General features: G+C 37.4%; 2 protein-coding genes across 12 annotated transcripts in view; one reads left to right on the forward strand and one right to left on the reverse strand.

Annotated features, from left to right (window-relative positions):
• Window positions 1-10343, reverse strand: part of ARL6IP6 (ARF like GTPase 6 interacting protein 6) — a 188831-nt gene extending 178488 nt beyond the window's left edge. For 2 of the 5 annotated variants that reach the window (XM_081814447.1, XM_081814448.1), the window contains exons 1-2: window positions 9805-10280; window positions 8176-8229 (exon numbers count right to left, since the gene is read on the reverse strand). In XM_081814447.1, the coding sequence (XP_081670573.1) occupies window positions 8176-8229; window positions 9805-10219 (469 nt within the window). In that variant the 5' untranslated portion in view covers window positions 10220-10280. Of the gene's footprint in view, window positions 1-8175; window positions 8230-9804 lie in introns of all 5 variants that reach the window. The other 3 variants (XR_014143608.1, XM_006747351.3, XM_081814446.1) reach the window with 3 other exon arrangements.
• A 456-nt stretch (window positions 10344-10799) lies between these two features.
• The window catches only part of PRPF40A (pre-mRNA processing factor 40A), a 55640-nt gene continuing 43494 nt past the window's right edge, over window positions 10800-22945 (forward strand). For all 7 annotated transcript variants that reach the window (XM_081814437.1, XM_081814443.1, XM_081814438.1 and 4 more), the window contains exons 1-2: window positions 10800-11460; window positions 12724-12855. In XM_081814437.1, coding sequence (XP_081670563.1) covers window positions 11185-11460; window positions 12724-12855 — 408 coding nt within the window. In that variant the 5' untranslated portion in view covers window positions 10800-11184. The remainder of the gene's footprint in view (window positions 11461-12723; window positions 12856-22945) is intronic.

Raw genomic sequence — 22945 nt, forward strand, 5'->3', positions numbered from 1 at the left:
AGCCTGGTGATGGGTATTAAAGAGGGCACGTTCTGCATGGAGCACTGGGTGTTATATGCAAACAATGAATCATGGAACACTACATCAAAAACTAATGATGTAATGTATGATGATTAACATAATTTAAAAAAAGGCAAAAAAAAAAGAATTTACAGTGTCTACTCTTTATAGCTTTCCTATAAACATTATAAACCTAATCTGATTCTTCAATTTTCCTCAGTATATGAACAAAATTTAACTCCCAATTTACAAATGGGTTGGGACCTAGGTTTTAGTTTCAATCAGAGTGGAAGACTGCAAGATTTTCTCAAAGAAATCTTAAGTCAAAAGCATAGTATTATATTGGACTCAAGGAAGGGGTAAAAGACTGAGAAATGGAAGAAAGAAGGAAATGAAAAAAGTGAGAATAGAGGGAATAGATTAATTTGACGGTTTTTAGATATATATTCAAACTGCCTCCTTAAGAGAGTTTACTAAGTGTGTGTCATAGGCCTCAGTAGTACTGGGAGGGAGGAAAGGTTGAGAAGACTACAGTTGAGAATGACTTACAAATTACCAAATTTCCTGGCTGCACAAATGTGCAACCAAGATGCCTTTTAGCAAGAAGTAGTTAAGAAATATGTGCGTAAGTCTGTTTGTAATCCATACAAAGCCCAGTAATAGACTAATAGCTAAAAGACAAACTCAGAGCAATGAAGTATTAAGAAATACTGTGACAATGTATTTTTTGAAAGATTAACCTTAATTTTTTCTCACTAGTTCCCTTTCCTTTACCCCCTTTTAAATGATAACAGACTGTGTATTCACTGCTCCAGAAGGATGTGAGAAAGAAAAATAGCCCCAGTGTCTCTTTGGTTTTTATGTTGCAAAATGATTAAGGGAACTAGGATAGATACAAGCAAGAGGAGGGTAGACCAACACAAAATATCTTGAATAGACATGAAAGATAATGAGTTGATTGGGATACAGACAAAATGTTTGTGTAGAACAAGGAGAAAGAAAGCGAGGGCTTAATGCACAGGTGAGAAAGATTTCTCCTTGTTTGAAGAAAGTGGTATGTCTGTTTGCCCTTGTGTGTATATATGGAGAAGGGGGGCTAGTACTGCTGGGGCTTCCTGGCAGAGCCATGGAGAGGCCACACAACAGTCCAGAGGGATTATAGCTATATACAGTATCTTGACAGATGGGCCCAGAGCCAGGCCTACAGATGTCTCTCCCCTAAGTGGGGCATAGAAAGAGCAGATGGTGATGTGGCTATAAAAATACGACATCTGAAAGGCCATTCTGGCCAGAAAGCAAGATGTTTCAGCAGTAACTCACTTGAGCAAATGTTCTGAGGACTAGATTGCACCCCACCCCAATGTCCTGGCACAATGTCAGACTTTAGAACCTTAACCCAACCCGGGACTAGGTAGAGAGAACCTCAGCAGAGACTGAGGTACAACCTTCCTGCCAACAGTGAGATAGGGGACCAAAATAAAAATTATAAGCGTACTTAATGTACAGCCACAACTTAAGGATGGTTATTCTGCCAAATAGCTATTACGTGTTATAATTTAGATAAATACTGCTAAAGAGGAGAAAATAATTGACAAGTTTACACTAAGTTTAATATCGTATAATACATAAAGTCTGCAGAACAAAGACAGTAATTATGAAAAATCAATTATCTGTTTGGGGACTGTTGTGGAATGATGGAAACTTCTAAATATCTAAAAAAAAAAAGTGAGAAAGTTACAAAATAACACATTAAAAAAGTAACAAAGTCTGAGGCTCTCTAAAGCCCATCAAGCTTTTCCATTCAGGGTCTTTAACAGAATACCTGTCAAAATTAATACAAGAATATTCTTGAGTTTTCAAAACTGACCACTATTCCACAATCTAAATGTTTGTCTCACTTTGGGCTTTTTTATTTTATATTTACTTTGAACTGATCAACAGTTACACCACTGATAAAAGTCAATTCACAATGAAAAGTCTAAAAAAGTACACTGTAATATCGTGGTCTAAAAGTGCTTATGCTTCAGAAAGTAACTCAATTTGTTTGTGAACAAGCAGAAAAGCCATACTAGGTGGCACCTAGGAATAACTAAATCTGTAACAAGTCCCTTCCTCCAGAATCCTGAAGCTAAAAACTTGACAATTAATGTTATGTAACCCCATTTTACCAAGAGTTAACATAATTTGTAAACAGTACAAAAGCATATAAAAGTTAAAGTCTTCCTACCTCAATTCACCAATTCCACTCCTAAAAGCAATCAAATAAGTTTGTTGTGCACCTTTTCTAAAAATTATAGTTACCTAGGTAATGTAGGTATATATATATTCCATTTTCCACAAGTGGAATTCTCACCAGAAAAACTGTCCTGTGCTTTACTTTTCTTACATAACAATGTTTGAGACCTTTCATAGCAGTACACATAGCCACAATTCTATTGCATATTTTTATGATTCCACCATTTTTTTAAGACTTATTCATTTGATAGAGGGAGAGAAAATAGGGAGAAAGAATTTAAGACATAGAAAAGATCACTAAAATCTCATAATGTATCTTAGATTTATAAAAGGATCCAATAGACCAATATTTCAAGATTAAATAAGCTTTATTGCGTCAAAAACATAACTCAACTTTAGTCTCTGGAAAATGCCCCAAGAAAGAATAAAAGTCACAAAATATCCACTTTTTTACAAATAGTACTGCTCAAGATCACTGAAAACTGGGTCCAACAGACCTTGCATTATATTGAGCATTAAAGCATGAAGCCAGTTAAGTGACTTTAACTTTGAGTAGTTAAGGATAGGTTCTGAGATCTTGTAATTTCGAAAAAAGAAAATCCGCAGGGTTTTCTTGTTGTTGATTATGTCAGGTTTGGGAACTACTAGACCAGTGGTTCTCATGAACTACAAGCATCAGCATCACTAGAAACTTAAAAATGCAGAATTCCTGGGCTCCATCCCACACCTAGTGAATCAGAAACTCTAGAACAGGTGAAGTCTAGTAAAGTAAGTTTTAAGTCTTCCAGCTAATTCTAATGCCAGCTAAAGTTTTACTTCATTAGCCTAAGAAACATCCCCCAGATCACCAATTTCTTGAGATTTAGAGCTCCCAATGTGTGCTTCTCATTACTGCTTCTATGTAGTAGGGAGACCGCAATGATTTTTATGACTAATAATTTGGCTGCACAATGGTAATTCTTGCTAATAACCCATACTGTTTCTCCCTTACTATTGTGCCTAAACTATCTTGTGACATAAAAATTCTAATATACATGGGCACCTGGGTGGCTCAGTTGGTTAAGCGACTGCCTTCGGCTCAGGTCATGATCCTGGAGTCCTGGGATCGAGTCCCGCATCGGGCTCCCTGCTCGGCAGGGAGTCTGCTTCTCCCTCTGATCCTCCTCCCTCTCATGCTCTCTGTCTCTCATTCTCTCTGTCTCAAATAAATAAATAAAATCTTAAAAAAAAAAAAAAAATTCTAATATACATGGTGGTGAATTTTGGTTCAGAAGATAATTTATACGGATGAGTGCCAGGACGGTTGGTAATACTAGGTGAAATAACACATGTAAAAAATTAATAAAGTTCGCATGTTATAAAGGTTAAAAGTATTATTAATTGCTGAATGTGTTACTTATATTTTTCTAAACTTAAATTTGTGCTTTCTTTAAACAAAGTTTTTCTTATTGAGAGTTAGAGTCATTCATTACAGAAAATAGAGAATAATAAGATCTAAAACCCAGGTAAACTATCTAAAATTTTGGTTGCATCCTTCCAGTCCTTTTGGGCTTTCATTTTTCTCTTCTTTTTTGCCTTAGTCACCATTCTTTAACTAATATGAATAAGCAATACACACAATTTTACAAACCCCGCCACAGAATAGGATAATGTATTTGTGAAATTTTCCATGAAATATTTGAGTTACCCCACTCAGCTTCAGAGAGCACTATATCATATCCTTAATACACAGTGGCCTCAAATTACAACAGTCATACATTCACTGAAAATAGTTCAAGTTCACAGTTTCAGTCATTTTTCACTGTAAGGAAGAAACTGAGTGGTTGTTTTCAACCTGTGCCTTTCTAAGAGAATGGGTCACTTCCCAACACACCCTTTCTCTTAGAAATTTTTACCAAGTCTCTAATGTTCTGTATCATGAAATTATGAGAGTCTCACTTATCTCTTGGCAGAGTAAATAACTGATAAACTCTTCAAATGAGTTGGCTTCATCTTTGATTAAACTGAGTAGATATCAATCATCTCTGTAAATGTTCAGAAGCCTGTAAACATCTCAATCATAAAGCAGAACTAGATGGGCAGCTTAAAAACAAAAGCCCTTGGGGCGCCTGGGTGGCTCAGTCGTTAAGCATCTGCCTTCGGCTCAGGTCATGATCCCAGGGTCCTGGGATCGAGCCCCGCATCGGGCTCCCTGCTTGGCGGGAAGCCTGCTTCTCCCTCTCCTGCTCCCCCTGCTTGTGTTCCCTCTCTCGCTGTGTCTCTCTCTGTCAAATAAATAAATAAATAAAATCTTTAAAAAAAAAAAAACAAAAGCCCTTGACAATGCAAGATGCTAGATATCTGGTCTTATCCACAAGAGGGACTTAGTGTTAACTATTAACTAGTAGATGTCAAACAGTGACAAGTACCAAAAATCAAAAGCTTTTCAGACTGAAGGAACGCCATGAAGTCGATTACAATTCCTATATGGCATACTTACCACATGTATATTAAAAGTACTAGTCCTACATTTAATTTAATGACAATAGTCCTAGATTAAGCATTTTCTGGTAACAGCAAATCCTTCTATTTTTCTTATGTGCTTATTTCAGGTTTGCCTCAAATAAAAGGTCATTTTATCACACCCTGTAGTAAGACTACGAAAAAAAAATGCAAAAATTGGAAATAGAACGAAGTGTGTGAAAAGTCATAAAACTTGGAAAATGTGACAGATACAAAAGTCAATGTACAAAAATGAAACAATTCATATGTTATATATTAGTGCTATCAATTTGGCCTGAGAATAACCTTTAGCAGGAAGGACTAAAATGCAATTTTAAAACTTAAGTTTTATTTATCTCCCTGAAAAACAGGCTTACAGTAGGGGATGGTTTGTAGGACAATTATAAAAGGAAAGCCCTTCCAATGCCACCTAGGGAAGATTTGGGGAGATGAGTTCCAAAACCAGGTGACATTATCTCTCACACCTCCCTGGCTGGTCTACCTCACCAATAAAGATGAACACTGATAGCCTAATCCTATTAGCTATTAGGATCAATTAACTCCCCAAATGCACTGATACCATGCTCATCATGAACCTCTTTTGTTTAAGTTATAAACAATTTCCCATGAAGACTTCTTTTAGGCAAAGATGACAAGAGAATGGCAGTGTCGCAGATCCTTTCGAAGTTAGGTTTCTTAAGAGACATTTGTGCTTATACATTATATTTTATTAGTCTGTCACTAGTCAACTTGCAAGGACTTTAAATGCTCTTAAACACACTTTTTAGGGGCCCCTGGCTGGTTCAGTCAGTAGAATGTGCGACTCTTGATCTTGTGGTCCTAAGTTTGAGCCCCATGTTGGGTACAGAGATTACTTAAAAATAAAATCTTCAAAAACAAAAAAAACTACACTTTTAAAAAATGAGATTCTCACCCTGCAAAAAGTATTTCTTAAACTGTGGGGCATCAAAATCACCTGTAAAAAATGAAGATTCTTGGAGTCTACCCTGGGCTGAAAGAAAACCTAGAAGTACTTTTTAAAAGAAAGTCCAGGTCATTCTTAAGCATACTAAAGCGAGAGCTGCTGCTAAAATCTGCTCTTAATGAGCTATACCAATCTTGGACTAGGCTTAAATTGCAATAAAAAAATCTATAGTGTGCAAAATTTTTATTAATCTGTCTAGAAAGAGAACTCTTTGATGGGAAAAGTTACTATGCTTACATTATTTGATTCTAAAAACCAGCTGATTCTCAAAGAATTGAGGAAATTTATAATAAAATTTAAATAGGAATCACTGAAATATAAAGATAACGAGTATGGACAATAATAATTACAGCAAAAAAAAGGGTAATACACAAAACAATCAAACATCACACTTACCTATGAGGTACCTAGCAAACAAGGCAAAATACATGCAATGAAATACAACAAAATCAGTAGGATTTAAAAAGGCTGCATTCTGCTTTTCCTGTAAATAGTGGACAAATTCAACACAGTTTTTATTAAAGATTGTTTCTTCATGTGAAAACTTTTATATCAATTATAAACAGGTAAGGATATAATTCCACAGGCATTACTTCACGGATAAGCTAATGCAGCAATCCTTCTTCATATCTAAGTTAACTCAAGGTTAATTTGAATGCAAGTCAAAATTTGAAAAAAACTGGCCTATTTTCAACAATCAGCTGTCTCAATTGGATTTTTAAATGGAGGCTAGTAGTCAAGTCAAAACATTTTTCTGTAAAGAGGTTATGTTGTATTTTTCTCCCAACAGAAGAGAATTCCAGCTTAGAACAATGTAAGGGCAAGTGTTATTTCAATAACCTCAACTTTATAGGAGCTTACTCATATTGGCACTGCTTCTCTGAGACAGGTTAATTCTATACTCTTGCTATAAAACAGCGTTTTCTATTACACGTTATAATGAATATTTGTTATAATTATGCCCACTTTAAAGTTATCCCCGGGAAATTGAATTAATCCACTAGATGTTGAGCATACTCTATTTGACCACTAAAGCACTGGTTCAAAATAAGGATTTTTGTTTTGGCATAACTATTGTTTAGTACAGTTTTTTTGTCACAAAGATACAGCAATTTCTCCTCACTCCTGAGATTGTTCCTAAATCTTGAAAGTGAATTCATGCCATTAGCAAACACTTAATGATCTTCTTATTTGCTGTCATAGTATTAGGTATCTATCAGGCACATCCAAAAAAGTGGAAAAAGAAGCAGGGCAATCACAAAGCCTTATTATATTCCTTTTGATACTGTACAAGCCGTTCCTTCAGATGACAAGTGCCACCTATGCTTTTCATAAATGTGAATGAAGTTTGCCAACTTTTAAATAGCAACACAGAATTCATGCCTAGTTCTTAAGATTTTGTTCTATTCTTGTGGCATGAAGTTGACAGATCAATAAATGCTATGAAAAGCCTCATAATCTTGGCTGTTATTAGAGACGGAACAGTGTAACAATACACACTGATAAAACGCGTAACTCTAAAGTACATTTTCTCATGCAAGAAGTTGAGAAGACCATAGAAAAGTTTTCATGGGACATCTAACAAACTAATTTGTTTCTATAATTTGAAGATAAAGGTATCCCCTTCTGTAAAAACAGTCAGACTGTATTTTGTATCACTGTGAGGGCATTAGCCTTGAAGAGGTAGATTAAATAGGTCAGCTAAAACTGAGAGAGGGGGTGACATGCAGGATAGGATCTCAACCATTTTTTTTTCCAATTCAGAATGATTAATCAAATAAATTACAGCAAACAGGAGTAAAATAACCCAAACACATAAAGTTCTGGACGCTTCAAATCATTTTGGCAGAAAGAAATAAATACAAGAGAGAGAGTACAAGCAGGGGAGCAGCAGGGAGAGGGAGAAGCAGGGACCCTGAGCTGAAGGCAGACGCTTAAGAACTGAGCCATCCAGGAGCCCCTCTGTAGAGCATTCTATAGACATTCCACAGAAACTCAAGTCTGACTCTTAGTCATCATTAACCTGTCCAAGTATGCCCAATACTTTCTACATTTTTTTTAAAAACAAGTTCTTATAAGGAGACAGAAACCTAAATTTCTCCTGAGGTCTACTTAAGATGTCATCTTTGCTAAGATCATGAGGAATTTTTCTTTGTATGTTTTTAATTCCTGGGAAAAAGTATAAGAAGACTTTTCCAGAAAGTAACTAGAAAATGTTAAATAGTCTCTGGGTCTTTGTTACATACAGTTGTGTTCCAATTGTATTTCTAGTGTGTGTGGCGTATACACACACAAACCAAGTATATATAAAAAGAAAACCTAATAAAATTTACCACACACAAACACAAAATAATTAAGACTGAATGAATTGCACAAGGGATTACATTATTTTACCCAAAATTTTGTAGTTTAAACATGATCTCAAAAAATAAAAATGAACTCAAAAGCAAATCAAGTGACAGTTAAGTTTATACCTAGTAGCCCAGTGTCTATGTCCTCTTCAGTCTTTAAATTCTCAGCATGTAACTCTGTAAATACAAAAAAAGGGGCTTGAGTAAAAAGGATGATTTTACAATTTGAATAGTAGATCAAAGGCTGGGAAAATATTGTGGAGTTGTGGAAAGTGCTATGGAGTCAGAAACAAATGGGTCCAAATTTTGATTCCCATTTATTAGCTATGGGACCTTCGGTATGCAAAAAAAGCATGTACGAGTCAACTGCCAAATATACACAAAGCTTCTTAGAGTTATTGTGAAAATATTTTAAGTTTGTTTATTTATTTAATCTCTACACCCAATGTGGGGCTCAAACTCAAAACCTCAAATCACATGCTCTTCCCACGACTGTCAGCCAGGTGCTCCTGAAAATATTTTATGTAATGCAAATTACACAGCGTATTAGGTTCCTTTCTTCCATTCTCAAAAGTAAGCACAACTCAGTGTCTTCTGCAATGGATTCCACTTAACAAGTTTTGTGACTTAATGATAAAAAGGAAATCTCTCACAGCACAAGGGAAATAACCTACTAAACTCTCTCCGAGATACAGTGAAAAAGGAAAGGAACACTGACACCCACATATTTAACATTGACAGTTTACACCCAATATCATTGTATAAAGAGGTTCACATTAACTTGCCAACCTGTCTTGTGTATGAAAATCAAGCCTAAGTTGTTAGCTGCCATCTGCAATCCAGCTTGGAAGCAATGAGGAAAAATTAAAACTGGAGTTAAGCTGATTTAATTCTATTTAGTGAAGTAAAACTAACATTTGAGTGGCAACCTGTTGGGTGCTCCTCATAGAACTAAAGTAGTTTTTGTGTTAATTTTTCTTTGTCAATAACTTGGCCAAAGTCACACACGAATGAGAACTTAGATTTAAACTCCAGTCTGATTCTTTCCACTGTAATATAAATATCCAGCCATATAGTTTACCGTATAAACTTTGAAAAATCTTTCACGGCACATCTCTTTCTATTCCAATCTGGCTGATATATAAACATCACACTCAATAAAACTAATAATCATTAAAATAATAGGTTATCTAGCTCCTCTTATAAAACTTAACCACTACACTCGGTTGAAAACCTAATACAAAATCAAGAGGAGCTAATTATCTTATCTATAAAAGTAGAACTTTAGACTGTGGGATGGAAATCCTTTCTTTCTGGAATTCTGTGCGTGTACAATGGAATCAGTGGATAGCAAACCTTTAACCATTTGTGGATTAAATAAAGTCTTTGAATATGTATAGTCTATTTTAATCGCACACACTTTTCACCCGCTTTTAATGATTGTTGTCTTACATATTGCTTAATTTTGCCAACATTTCACCCCAAGTGTTCACTGACTCTATTGTTTCCTCAAGACTACCCATTTAATCAAGACGCTTTCTTAAAAAAGGTCTCCTAAGCTTGGACCAGGGTCCTCCACCATTCAGAGAACAAAACAAAGGAGATGAGCAAAGAAAGGTGCCAATGAGGACTCTGGGTGAAAACCACTACCAACTTGCCGGCCTTTGATGGGGAGGTGAGAGGTGAAAGGCAAGAGTCACGTCCAGGCTCAACTTTACTCTGGACAGACTTTCCAGGCCGGAGCTTCAGTACCTTTTACGATCAGGTAGGCGATGGCGAGGAGGAAGGCGAGGAGGATGGCGAACAGCAGCGAACAAAGAATTGAGAGGATCTGGACCGGCCACCGCCGAGCCTGGGCTCGGCCGCCCGCAACCACCGAGAAAATGCCGTTGCGTTTATCGGGCAGAACTGGAGACCCGTCCCCGTCCCGCTGGAACAGAGAGCCCTTTCTAGGCTCCGACGACGCCCCGGCCGAGAACTCCGCCCGCAGGTCACGGGCCACTTGGTCGCATCCGTCCTCCTCGTCCACTTCACCCTCACCCCAACTATCCCCCTGAGCGAAGGCGGAAAACGCCGGCCGGGAAAACGCGACAGGGGTGTCGAGACGTCGGCGCAGACCAGCCGGGCGCAGACCAGCCGAGCGCCTCCCGCTCTCCACGAACGACATGGCGGGAAAGACGAGAGGGCCAGCGGAGGTCGAGAGAATCCCACCCGCCCCGCCCCGCCCTCGCAGCAGCCAATCAGCGGCCAGGCCCCCCCACAGCCTCCACCACACAGCATTGGCGCGCAGGGGTGCGCAAAGGTGCGCAAACTGGGTGGGGAAGGTGCAGTGGGATCTAAAGAAAGGTTTGGCGCCCCTGGGCCAGAGCACTACCCCAACTCAATAGGAAGGAAAGGAAGCAGAGAAGTGCACAGAAAGAGGCGAGCCGAGGCCAAAGGTAGCCAAGTCTCCTCTCCCCGCAGTGCTTCGTCCCGGCCAGAGACCTCCGCCACGGCCGCGTCACCTCCAGGCAAGCGCGCGCCCCGGCAGCCCCAAAGCCGCATCTTTTCGACGCCCGGTCCTAGCGCCCGCCCATACCCCTCTGATTCACATTTCCGAACCGATTTGCTTTCTCCCTTCTTCCGCTATACAGCCCTATTCCTCTCTGGCCCCGTTCTCCCCTCGCCTTAACTGCCCTTCCCTTCCTTTCGTATTGTTCCCCCCGCCCCATCACAACTTCCCTCCACGCTACTCGACACGCCTCCTTCCCGCCCCCTCCGCGGGCTCTCCAGCTGGTGCGTACGGAGCTCGAACCCTCTCCTAAGGAGCCCCCCTCTCCTGTTCCCCGCCCCCTCTCCTCCTCCTCGAGCACCGCGCGCGCGCCTGGCCCCTGCCACCGCTAACGCTAGAAGCTGCTAACCCCACCCCCACCCCACCCTACCCTACCCCGGGCAGCCTCAGGTTTGTGGGGCGTACGTAACTCGGGCGGAGGGAGTAAAGGTGGCAGGCCCCAACTGCCCCACCCCCTACGGGGTGAGGTGGTCTAAGCTCGGGAAGCTGGGACACGGTTGTCTTCCCTTCCCCGGGGAAAGTTGGTGGAGTTTTCCCGGCGGAGGCGCAGAAACTTCCTCCGTCCCCCTACCCCCCCCTCCATGCAGGCGACGCCGAGTGAGGCTGAAGCTGGGGGCGAATCGCTGCAGAGCTGCGTGTCGGCCGCGCACTCTGATTGGACAGTGGGGAAGCCTGTCAGCTTATTGGCCCCGCTGATCCCGCCCCGTAGCGCAGGGCAGCCTTTAACCTTTGGCCCCAGCGGGCGCCAGCCACTCAGATCGCTTCTTGTTGGTATGTGTAGCGGCAGTGGCCGCCGGCGGAGCAGTCTGAGCCCGACGATGAGGCCGGGGACGGGAGCGGAGCGTGGAGGCCTCATGGTGAGTGAAATGGAGAGCCATCCTCCTTCGCGGGGTTCCGGGGACGGGGAGCGGAGATTGTCCGGCTCAAGCCTCTGCTCCAGCTCTTGGGTCTCTGCTGACGGCTTCCTGAGGAGACGGCCCTCGGTAAGGGATCGGTGGAGCAGGGGGAAAGCGGCACAATGAAAAACGAAGTCAGAGAGGCAGGAAGCTTTTTCCAAAAGGAGAAGAAGATAAGAGTGGACGAAGAAAGAGCTCGAGATGGTGGGCTACGTAACGAGGAAGAGAATTGGAGAGCGGGGATGCACAAAGGGAAGGATGTGGGTCCTTGAAGTTCTTACTGGGCTTGGCCTAGACAGATGCGCGGTGGAGGTGCTGGGCCTTGGGCGGGGTGAGCATTTTGGAGAGGTAGGCCCGCTGTAGCAGGGAGGGGGGAGGCGGAACCTTGATTATGTAGACTTCGAAAGAGGCTGCCAAAATCTGTTTTCACCAGTAGTAGCGGTGACTGCAAGGGGTACAAGCTGGGACGATTGGCAGGGGCTAATTACCTGGTTTTAAGACCTGGAACAATGGGCACACAAGTAAATAAATAGTTGTCTTTTAAAAGGGAATTAAAATGGATGTATTAGTCATTTGTATTTAGGGTCTGTGAGTGATAGACCTTAGTCTGAAAAAAAAATTTATTTTTTTGGCAGAAGTAATTTTACTTGTGTTGAAGACTTTATTAGGAAATAATATGTATATGTGTTAGGAATTAAGTGTCCCTGGGTACCCATATTGTTTGTGTTCTGTTAAGACAAGCTCTTATCTGAATGAATTTGGTAAATTCTCGTTTCAAAGTTTAAAATTAACTTAAAAACAAATTTAAGAATAGTTACTGTTAAGACGTTAACTAGCTATCTTCTGTGTGAAATAGAACAAAGTTGTTGTTTTTCACCCATAACAGTTTTTAAATTGGCTTTCCCATACGTGTTCTCCAAGTTTAGTAAGCTAACTAGGAACTGATTAAAGCAGCCTGCTTTAAAAAATAAAATCTATACTCTAGCTGTCCAGTAATTATTTTAATTTTTCCCATTTCGTTCTGTAATTTGGTCAGTTGCAAGCTCATTATAAATACTGGTGGGTAGTGCATTTTGTTTAAGACAAGAAAGTATAAGCTAACCCAATAATTGAATCACACATTGGTCTAATATTAAGCACTGAGCGTAACCGATCTGTGGAAATCAGATTTTTGAGAAGCATTTGTTCTTACTTGCTAATTTTTAAATTGTTCCTGTTTTTCAGATGGGGCACCCTGGCATGCATTATGCCCCAATGGGAATGCACCCTATGGGTCAGAGAGCGAATATGCCTCCTGTACCTCATGGAATGATGCCGCAAATGATGCCCCCTATGGGAGGGCCGCCAATGGGACAAGTAAGAATGTTTTTGTTTTATTTTGTATTTGTTTATTTTTGCCTGTGGTATCATTGTGTCAAGATTTAAAAACCTGGGTCGATATTTGCAGCTGTTTAAGGATTAGTTTATATCAAAATAATATTGTCAAATAAGTCAAATGTTGAGTCATGACACTAATCAAATTTTGAATGTAAGGAAAAGCCTTCTGTATGAAAGATTTATTTTCTACCACAACGAAACTAAGAGTTCTTTTTTCAAGTAACTGTATATGTAGTCTTTTTAGTTTAATAACTTTCTTTTTCCAAGTATGTCAATTGAAGTTAAGGTTTGAAGAGTGAATATTATTATATAGGTCAACATAACTTATGTCCGTGGACCACATAAATGCATAGAATCTGAAAATAACAGTTGCTTAGGTCTTTGCCTTAGAATAAAGTTTATTCCTGAAGTAGCTTCTTGTGTATGTGTGTGTATGCGTGCGCGGTGGGGGTAGAGTAGGGAGATTCTACTCCAATTTGATTCTTCATAGGACAGTGCCAAATAGGTGGTTCATTTTCCACTTACACTATTTTGTTTCTGTTTTGTTTTAAATGCTTATTGCTTCTGCACTCCTGCTTTTGAGCTGTCCCTTTCATCCCCCAGCATAAATTGTAAATGGACATTTTGTGGGAGTGATTTAGATCAAAAGGTTTTAGTGCTGACTCAGTGAATTCAGTAGAACTGAGTTCCTAGAGAAGCATCCAAGAAAGGTAACAGGTTCAGTTACCATGAATAATTTTATGCCCCCTGTCAGGTTCTGTAATACACATGTTCTTTGGTGGCTGAGTTCTTTCCATTTGAGTATCTCAATAAATCATCCAAAATTTAGGCTGATAAAATATATTGGAAAGCCAGTCAATTAGGTATGGTCTTTTTGCTAATTAATACTGTTTATGTTGATAGTCACTTAAGCCTTGATATTTTAAGTTATTGGTGAAATTGTAGTGGAGAAAGGAGCTTGCTTTGTGTCTTTTTCTTTTAACTTTACCTTAGGAGTAGAAGGGCTTAATGTCAAGTGATTTTCTTCTTTTTTATTTGTAATGTAGCCCTTAATTTTGTATAAAAATCTTTATTCAAATTTTTTTGACCAGGCCCAAAAGATTCTGCCTGTAGGAGTTTTGGGGGGTTTTTTTTTGTTTGTTTTGTTTTTTAAAAAGAACCATTTATTCTGTTGTTTAGAATAACACAAGTTTTAAAACTCCCCTAGGTGATGGAGAAACAACTCGGATTCTTTTTCTGTTTCTTTCCATCTCTAAGCAGCAAGGAGCTCTTCTGGTTTTCTTAGTAGAGCTGCTCTAACTAGATAATGAGCTTTAAAAAATATTTATTCTTTAAATGCTCTGGTTCTTATTTAAAATTAGTTTCTTTCCACAGAAAGATAAAATAAAACAATTTGCTACTGCCAGATGCTTCTCTCTTTTCTGGGGCCTTCTGTTTCCATTGGGCCAATCAAGGTAAGTTTTGCAAGGGATTGACCTGCTTACCCTTGCTGTAATGGTGCAGTTGCACTACCAAACCAAGACACCAGCTAGTCATTTCTAGTAAAATGCAGATTTTACTTATTTTTTTAAAGTACTTTCGTGTTTCTCATTGACATAAGCTGGTCACAGTTTGCTTTATGGCCCTTTCTCTTTAGCTATATCAGTGACCATCTTCCTAGTAAGGTGACTTGCTATTTGGTACACATCTGTTGAAATACTCTGAATTTTACCTTGTGGTTTTCTTCTTTTTTCCTAGACCAGTATATGCCATGTACCTTTAAGTGTACCTGACCATTTAGATGTTTAAAAGTCTCTCTTTCTCCCTATTGGCTCCTATTAGGATAATGAATGAATGATTTAAGAATCCAGCTCTAGGGTCCCAAGAGAATCCCCATTGTTTTTCCTTAAAATTAGATTGTTTCTTTTTTTCCTTTTAATATCTAACTTATCTGGGGCCCAAATCTTGGTAAAACCAATTCTTATTTGAGCTTTGGTAACAGACTGGGAGGGCATGGATAATTAAATAGACTAAGTAATCTAGAAATCTAATTTAAAGCCCTGTAAACAACTTGCTTAAAAATAAAAGTTGACAGCAAAATTGATCTTTTTTCTTTCTACCCGCTCTGAGATATTAATGGTCAGAAATTAATGAGAAACAGCAGGGTGCCTATATAGTTCACTGTAGTGACACAAAGTTGGTAGGGTTCTGCCATTCAATTTTTAAAAATCAGTTTACAGATTTTTTAGACTGGTACTGAAGGTTATGGAACCTTCATGTATATTGCCTAGTTCACATTAATATCTCATTCTGGGACGAGCTGAAGATGAAAATTAGTGCCAGTCTTACTTGCTAAGTGATTCTGGTCTTCGGAATGTTACTGAACGTGACATGAAATTTTAAAACTTGTTTGTAAAATAATATGCAGACTGGACAGAAGAACAACATACAGAAGCCAGAAGTTAGAATTTTTCAAATGCATCAAGTTATTTAGGTTAAAAGGGTATTACGGTTTTATGGAAGAGATTTTTGTTTGTTTTTATTCAGGAGATAACCTACTGTGCCCTTTTTAGAATTCAGGCTGAATCTGTTACTTCTAAAAAATAGATTTCAAGTTTATCTCAGTTATCTACTGTATAGGTTACATTTGCCTCTTACTATATGTTCATAGGGGAAAGTTGTCCTTCTACTTTTACAGGATTATAGAATCTTACATTTGGAAGGGACCTTGAAATCTGTATAAACTTTAAATAATACGGAAATTAAATAATGGTTTATCACTGGTTAAAAAACCATTATTAATAAAGTAATTTCCCTGCTTGGTGGCAGTACTCAAAAATTTGCAGTAGAAATTTGCCTTGAGATGTGACTGTATGTGAGGCCATTTTTTACTTATTAATGTTTTGCTTTTAAAAGGTTTTCACATCTTATTCATTTTTGTTGTTTCTACACAAAGGACATGCAAGTCCTACCTTTATCACAGGTAATTTTGCCTTCACTGAAAGCCTAAGAGAGCCCTCCTACGTGGCTCTTTCTTTTTTAAATTTTTAATTTTTCTTTTAATGAGAAAAGTAGAGTAAAAGACTTAAGGTCTCTTTTAGCTCTAACAACTTATGGTTCAATTCAGATCATTTGATAAGAATAGGTTATATGTATGAGATTTTATGGGTTGATATGGATATAAAAACAAAATTCTTTTAGTAATGCCTCCCTAATTCTAATCATTCAGTACTTTTTTTTTTTTTGCCTTTGTTCAATAAATTGATAAATGAATGCTTTTCACAATTGATTTTGATTTTCTTGTTCTTACAATGAGTGAGGCAGGCTTTAACAGATCTTGAGTCTATTCCTGCTGCCATCTGGACCCAAGTAGTTATACTCCCATGCCCAGGATACTCTTAACAACTTTTGAGCTGGTTTTCTTGCTTCAAGCCTGCCCCCTCAAATTCTTTTAGATTTCAGCGTGTTGTCTCCTTGCCCAAGAACCTCCAGTGTTTTTCTGTACCTATGGTATAATGTCTAAATTCCACAATTTAACTTTCAAGAATCTCCCAGAGTACAACTCAATGCATGATTCTGAGCTGCATGTCTTCACACTCCCTAATTTGAACCCCGGCTGATCTTTTTATGATATCTTGACTGATTGTATTAGTTCATGACTGAGCTTGTGCTGTTCATGCTCTCCTGCCCACAGCTCACTACCACCATGAACTTTCCTTTACTTACCTAAGTTCTTCCATTTCAAGTTCTGCCTTCTCCCGGAGATCAGCATACTTTGCCCAGCATACACCGTCCCTTCAAATTATTAAAATAAAATCCTATGAAATTTGCCTGTAACTCTGTTTCACTTATTTTGGGATTTAGTTTTGATTTGTTTTGTTTTATGGTGTATTTGCTCTGTCTTTCCAGCACGTAATAGACTGTAAGCTCTTAGAGAGCAGGGTTTGTGTTTTATACTTTTTAAGAAGTCCACAGGTGCTGAGCACAGCTCTTGGCACAGCATGGGTGCTCAGTAAAATACTTGTTGAATGAATGAAACAAAAACATATTCTTTCCTATATTATAGGCCATGGAGATAGTAGATGTTACATCTGACTATTTCAGTGGTTACTTGTGACTTTATACTGTTACAACTCAGTTCTTATTTTTAGTGTTTGCCTCTCTATAGTTGTTTTTTCATTTGATAAAAATGGAAGATAAATGTAATAGTTTTTGGTGGATAAAGCAAAAATACATATTTCCATTTATTTTAAATTATAGGCAAATGTATTTCTATCTTTATGACTTTAGTGATGGTCTTTTTAAGTTTTACCACAAAGTTCCCCATACCCTCGGGGGAAATGATGATTTGGAATATAGGCCTTCCAGAGAAATCCAAAGTGTTGGTATCTTAGATTTATCTGACTGACTGATTTGACTAATTGATTTGTTCCTGTTGCTTTTCAATTACCATTATTTTGGGTATTTACAGAATCCATGCTGTTGAATTGGACATTAGTAATTGACAAAAAGGCTTTTTCCCCCGTTAGGTTATTTGCTCATAATTTTTGAATCTCAGTAACTTTCTGTATGCATTTACATTATCCAGGCAAGTACTTAACTAAAAAATAGATTGACCCAGACCTAATATGTTTGTATAACTTCTAGGCTGTGTATGTAGTTAGATTTTGATAGATTTACAAATGATACTATTTTCTTTTTAGATAACATTTCAATGAAATATGAACTCATCTATTTAAAAACTTTAGCTAGAGTAGTGTTTCTGAGTATGGAGAGTATTTGGAGAGATCTAAGAAGACAGTGTAAGTGTGGAAGAATGAACTATACTCCCCTCCTCCTTTGAGATTCACAGGGCACAGTATTTTCTAAAGATGCTGAGAAGTCTCGCAGAAGTCTTTTAAAACTGTTTTTCTCAGTGTTTCTTGGGTGGTTGATTGGTTGGTTGGTTTTTTAACCATCTTCCCCTCCCCACTTTCTCAGAATCCCTTACCCCCGTTAATGTGTTTATTTTGCTTTGTCTAGCATATTGCGTGGAATTAACGTTGCAAGGAATTAGCATTTTGGGAGAAATGCTGTATTGAACCTGTTTTTCCATTTAGTCTGGTCTTTAGGAGGAAAAAGGCAACATCGAAATTAGTATTAACAGATACGATGAAGCACTTGTAGAGTGCAACGAATGTATTCATTAAGTAACAGGATTAAAAAGGGAAGAGAACAAAACTCAAGAGGTTAACAGGTTGATTTTTAACTGGGTTTGTTAGAAATACTGATGATGTGACTTAAAACCATCATAAAATTGTTTATCAATTTTACTGTGTATACACAATAAAGCTAAAGCTACCTGTGTATATCCCATAGCTCTGTACTAGGATGTTTGTTTTTAACTAGGGAAATGATAAGACTGTGAAGGTTTTTAGGTAGGAGTGAGTAGATTACTGTCCTATTTTACTGTCTCATATAGAAGTTGTTAATCTTTCATTCTTACACCTTTTCCATACCTTCATATTACTTTTAGTCAATAGGCATTTAACTCTTTTGGCTGTGGTGTTAAAAGATGTATTATGTATATATTCTGCACTGAAAACTTACAGGCATTCCCTCACATGCCTCGCTGAACTTTATTTTCTCGTCTTCTAACTGCTGATTTGGCTGTCATGGTTATTTGTAGACATTTGGAAGTTTTGTGGAGATGAATCTTTTATATTTCTTTTCTCTAGTCAAGTAATCATACATTTCTTTTGCTTGTTAATGAAAAGTTAATTGTAGTTAGTGGTAGTACTAAAGATAATGGTGTTTTGCATAATGGGCTTTAAAGAAAATCTACTTTTAATTGCTTCTTTTTTACTTGGTACAGTGCACTCAAAGTGGAAATCTGAATCTTCTCCAAATCTGAGTGATGCTGGTAGCTATGTCTTTTGAAGGACTAAACACATCAGCAAGTGAGGACTGTTCTGAGTTGAAATATAATTTGCTTTATCTTCAGCTTTGATTTTTTTTTTTCTTAAAATTTATTTATCTTAGACATAAAAAAAAACAAAGTTCTCACTACAAATACAAACATAATTTTACTCCCTAGGGCCTGATCTTCTGTTTGGGTTAAGACTTTCTAAATTATTTTTTGATTAATGAATGAGCATTAAGTTTCTGTTCAAAAACATGGGCTTTGGTATAGTTTCCTTGGCCATGTGATAAAAGAAAATGGTTCATTTTCTGAAAGGTGATTTTTCAGTAATTTCAAGGTCATTACATATTTATTAGCAAATATTAATATAAAAGAAAATTTTTCTCTTCTATACGGAAATAAGAACTGTCTACATAAAGTTGTCTACTGCAAGCATTTGAATTTCTGCTATATGTAGATGTACCTGTCCTCTGCACTAGTACTGTGTACATAAATGAGACGTACTCCTTATTTTAAAGGTGCCCACAATTGAGAAGAAACTAAAAAGTAAAGTTTCATGTAAACAATATATAATGATTTAGCTAGATATAAAACAATCTATTTTAAAGGATTTTGGAGTAGGAGCTAGTAACAGTCTTATGTTCCTCCATACTTGCATCCTAGAGGGCTTGTGTTCAAAAGAAAGCTTAGGTGACTTTTTAGAGGAAGTTTTAAAGTCTAATTCTGTATGACTTGAGACATCACAGTTTGTGTGTATCTCTACTATGTTTAGGGCTTTTTAAAAATTAAAATTATAATTTATTTTCATTTGGCTTTTTTTAAGTTTTTGTATCATATATCCATACTCAGTTTTCTCTCTATATTTTCTTTGACCTTGTTTAAGAAGTTTAGAGTTTAGTAAGAGACAGTGGGCTAAGTATCATTAATAATTTAAACTATTTACTTTCCCTTTTGCATATAGTTTTTTTTTTTTCTTAAGGTTTCAGAGAATAGGGTTGTGATACCTAATCTGTCTTAGAAGGAATTATATTCTATCACTGTCTTTGTGTATAAATTTGAGAGATTGATATACCTTACTGAATTTGATCCTTCTGACTTGAAAAGAGGGTTGGCTAGAGGATGAATGTCTAATTTATAGGTGGGAATAGTAAGGCCCAGGGAATTGAGTGAATTGTCCAGTGACATTGCAGAGCCAGCACTAAATGTGATTCCTAAAATGGGATTGCCTTATTACATACGTTGATTCCTACTAAAGATGATGCTTTCACGTTATTTACTAGATGCCCTTAAAGAACCTAAGTGCCAGTCTAATAGGGAATAGATGAGCGAAGGGACAATGAAGAGAAACTTTATTTATCTGAGTTGAAGGAGAGCAGTGGTAATAAAACAGCTGTCATTTATTGAGCACTATTCTGTGCATTGCCCCATTTGATCCCTACAGCAGTGTTAACAGATGAGTAGTATTTATCCCCATGTTACAGTTGAGAAAATTGAGGCCCGGTTAGGTTAAGTAATTTAGCCCAAGATCATGCAGCTGCTAAGTGACCAAGGTGGGATAGGAATTCTGATAGTCTCACTCTAGAGTGTGCTTAATAGCTAGCTGTACTGGACTGCTTCCCTGTATAGCAGTATGAGATTATGTAATTAAGCTGACCTCCTTAGAATCTGAACAATAGTGTATACTTCAACAGTTATAAACTATCGAGGTTGAGAGAATTTAGTAAACTAAATATTTTTTAATACTGGCAATTAACTTATTAAATGGTAAGGTTCTATTCCATGTGGAACAGTTTGTGAATATGTCTTTTTGTTTAAATGTTATATCAGAAAATGATAAGTATCTTGAATCTATAAATAATTGTAATAAAGGGAAAGTTAGGTTAAATGATTGTCCCAAAATTTAACTGCTGATTTTGGGTTATTAAGGATATGCTTTAAACAGGAGTATTTCTGTTTATTTCTAATTGAATGAATAGTTACATTCAGAGATGTGGCTTTTACAGTTGTTTGGTGATTAATTTTTTTGTGTTCATTCATAAGGTAAGTTAGTGGTATAAATGGTTTTTAAATATTAGACTTAATAGCCTCTGTGTACTGACAATGGAATTTGACTTAAAGAGGAACCAAGTAAAAAGGCAAGAATCAAACTTCTTAAGTAATTTGAAACTTCAGGTTTGCAGAAAGAATGGTTTTTAAAAATCAGTCAGATTTAAAAGTTAATATTTAGACAAAAGATCCTTAGGTTGTGTGATTTCTTTCCACCAGGAAAAACTCCAGGAAATAATTATGAAGAGAAGAACTTTTGAAGTGCCCATGTGTAATGATCTTCACTTTGCTTTTGATACCATGAAACAACTGGGCTAATTTAGTTTTACATTTTGTACAACTTAATGTGTTGTAGCATTGACGGAATTGCTTTTATTACTTCACTTTTAGTTTTAAAAATATTTAGTGAAAAATGTAGCAGGCTTGTTTTATCTAACATTAGGAACTTTCCAAACTGGGGTACTAAGAATGAGCAGACTGTGCAGTGCTCCCTAGTTTCTACTTGTTTTTTATTTTCTTCATACTGGTATTCCTTCTGAGGACATCTTGATAATTGGTTTAACTTTTGTCATTAAAAGAATAGAAATATACATAGAAAAATTTATATAGTATACATAGAGGAATGGTTGGCAATTTATGAATAAAGTGTACCAAACAGTATATCTGATTAATTTTTGGTTTTGAAAACTTCCGGAGTGTCCATAAAATTCAGATGTTTAATATTTTAGACAATTTAGCTTATGTCTCATGTTGTGTTTTACCCTTCACATTTTCTCCTGTTTCCTAACAACTAAAAATTTGTTATTGTAAAACTTTAATATATTTGCGAAAGTAGCTTAAATGGAAAATTTGTGAAGCTGTACATGGCTGTGATTTTATAGTGTGCTTCTCATTAAGCTTATATGAACCACCGCTTTGTAGCTTTAAGAATGATCTGCTTTTGGAATTTATAATGGCAACATTGTAGCAACTGTGTTAAGATTTCTTCCTTTAACTATTTTGAACCAACATCCTATTTTCATTGAACTTAAGATGCCATAAATGGTACAACACTCCGTTATGTGCCCTTAGGGGAAAAAAACCTAAGGAGAAGTCTAAAATACTCTGCAGATAAAGCTGGGAGACCAAGGGGCTATTCCCTTCATGTGAAGCAGGAAGTAAACCTTCCATGCAAAAAGGGATGACAAAGTAACTTTTGAATGCCTCAACTTTGATTATTTGGGCTGAGGAAGGGAAAGTCACTTCTGAGGATTTGAACCACAAATCTCATAAGCTTGCAACCTGGGTCAGTTTGGTATTAAAACAAAATAATAATGGATAACTTAGAAAATTTTAATCATTTCATATTGATGGTGCTGTCAAGTGACTGGCCTAAATCAACACAAAACCTCTGAAAGAATTCAGATGGGTTGAAACATGTGTCCCCATGTTATGTGTATCCTAGTGTTAATGAAAAAAGGAAATCGTAACATTTCCACGAAGTAGATTCTTCAGTCTTTGGGAGACAGGTTTTTTGTGATGCTTAGACCTCTGGAAGAGCTCTTAATTTGTCTAATTCTTGTAATAACTTCTCGTAAGAATGTAACGTTTTCTATATTTATGTTTTTGTTACTTGGTTTCATGCTAGTATTACAGTTTTGGTTTAAAATGTTAATCTACTTACTTTTAGATATTCAGCTGTATATAATCTTTCCAGTGTTTGTAAGCCTAACTAGTTGATGCCCCTCAAAATTTATAGAGATATGAGGGAGAATTTAGATTTTTATTTAACACTAAATTTCATTCACATAAGTTCCACAAATGTAAAACCCTATTTTGAAATAGACTTGTGGCTCAGAGTGCCAACCTCAGAAATCGGGGAATTGAAGGTGCAAAGACCCCCAGACTCAAGTTTTACCTCTGGGGAAGACTTTTTGGCACAGTTTCATTGCCCTGGTATTTGGACACTCCTCAGCCTTGACAAGTGTGGTCCCTTTAGGGTCAGTCCTCAGACTGCATGAAGAGAAGGGCTGGCAGGACTCCCTCAGAGCTGGGGTTCAGTCTCCTCTGCTTCTATTTGTTGCTACAAAATCAACATTGACTGTTCATCATCTTTCTATTTGAAATATGTAAAGAAAATCTACTTGTAAGAGGCTTAGGTGA

Source organism: Leptonychotes weddellii, chromosome 3 (genome assembly GCF_054177405.1).
Source record: "Leptonychotes weddellii isolate Sample4059 chromosome 3, ASM5417740v2, whole genome shotgun sequence".
NCBI classification, from domain to species: Eukaryota; Metazoa; Chordata; class Mammalia; order Carnivora; family Phocidae; genus Leptonychotes; species Leptonychotes weddellii.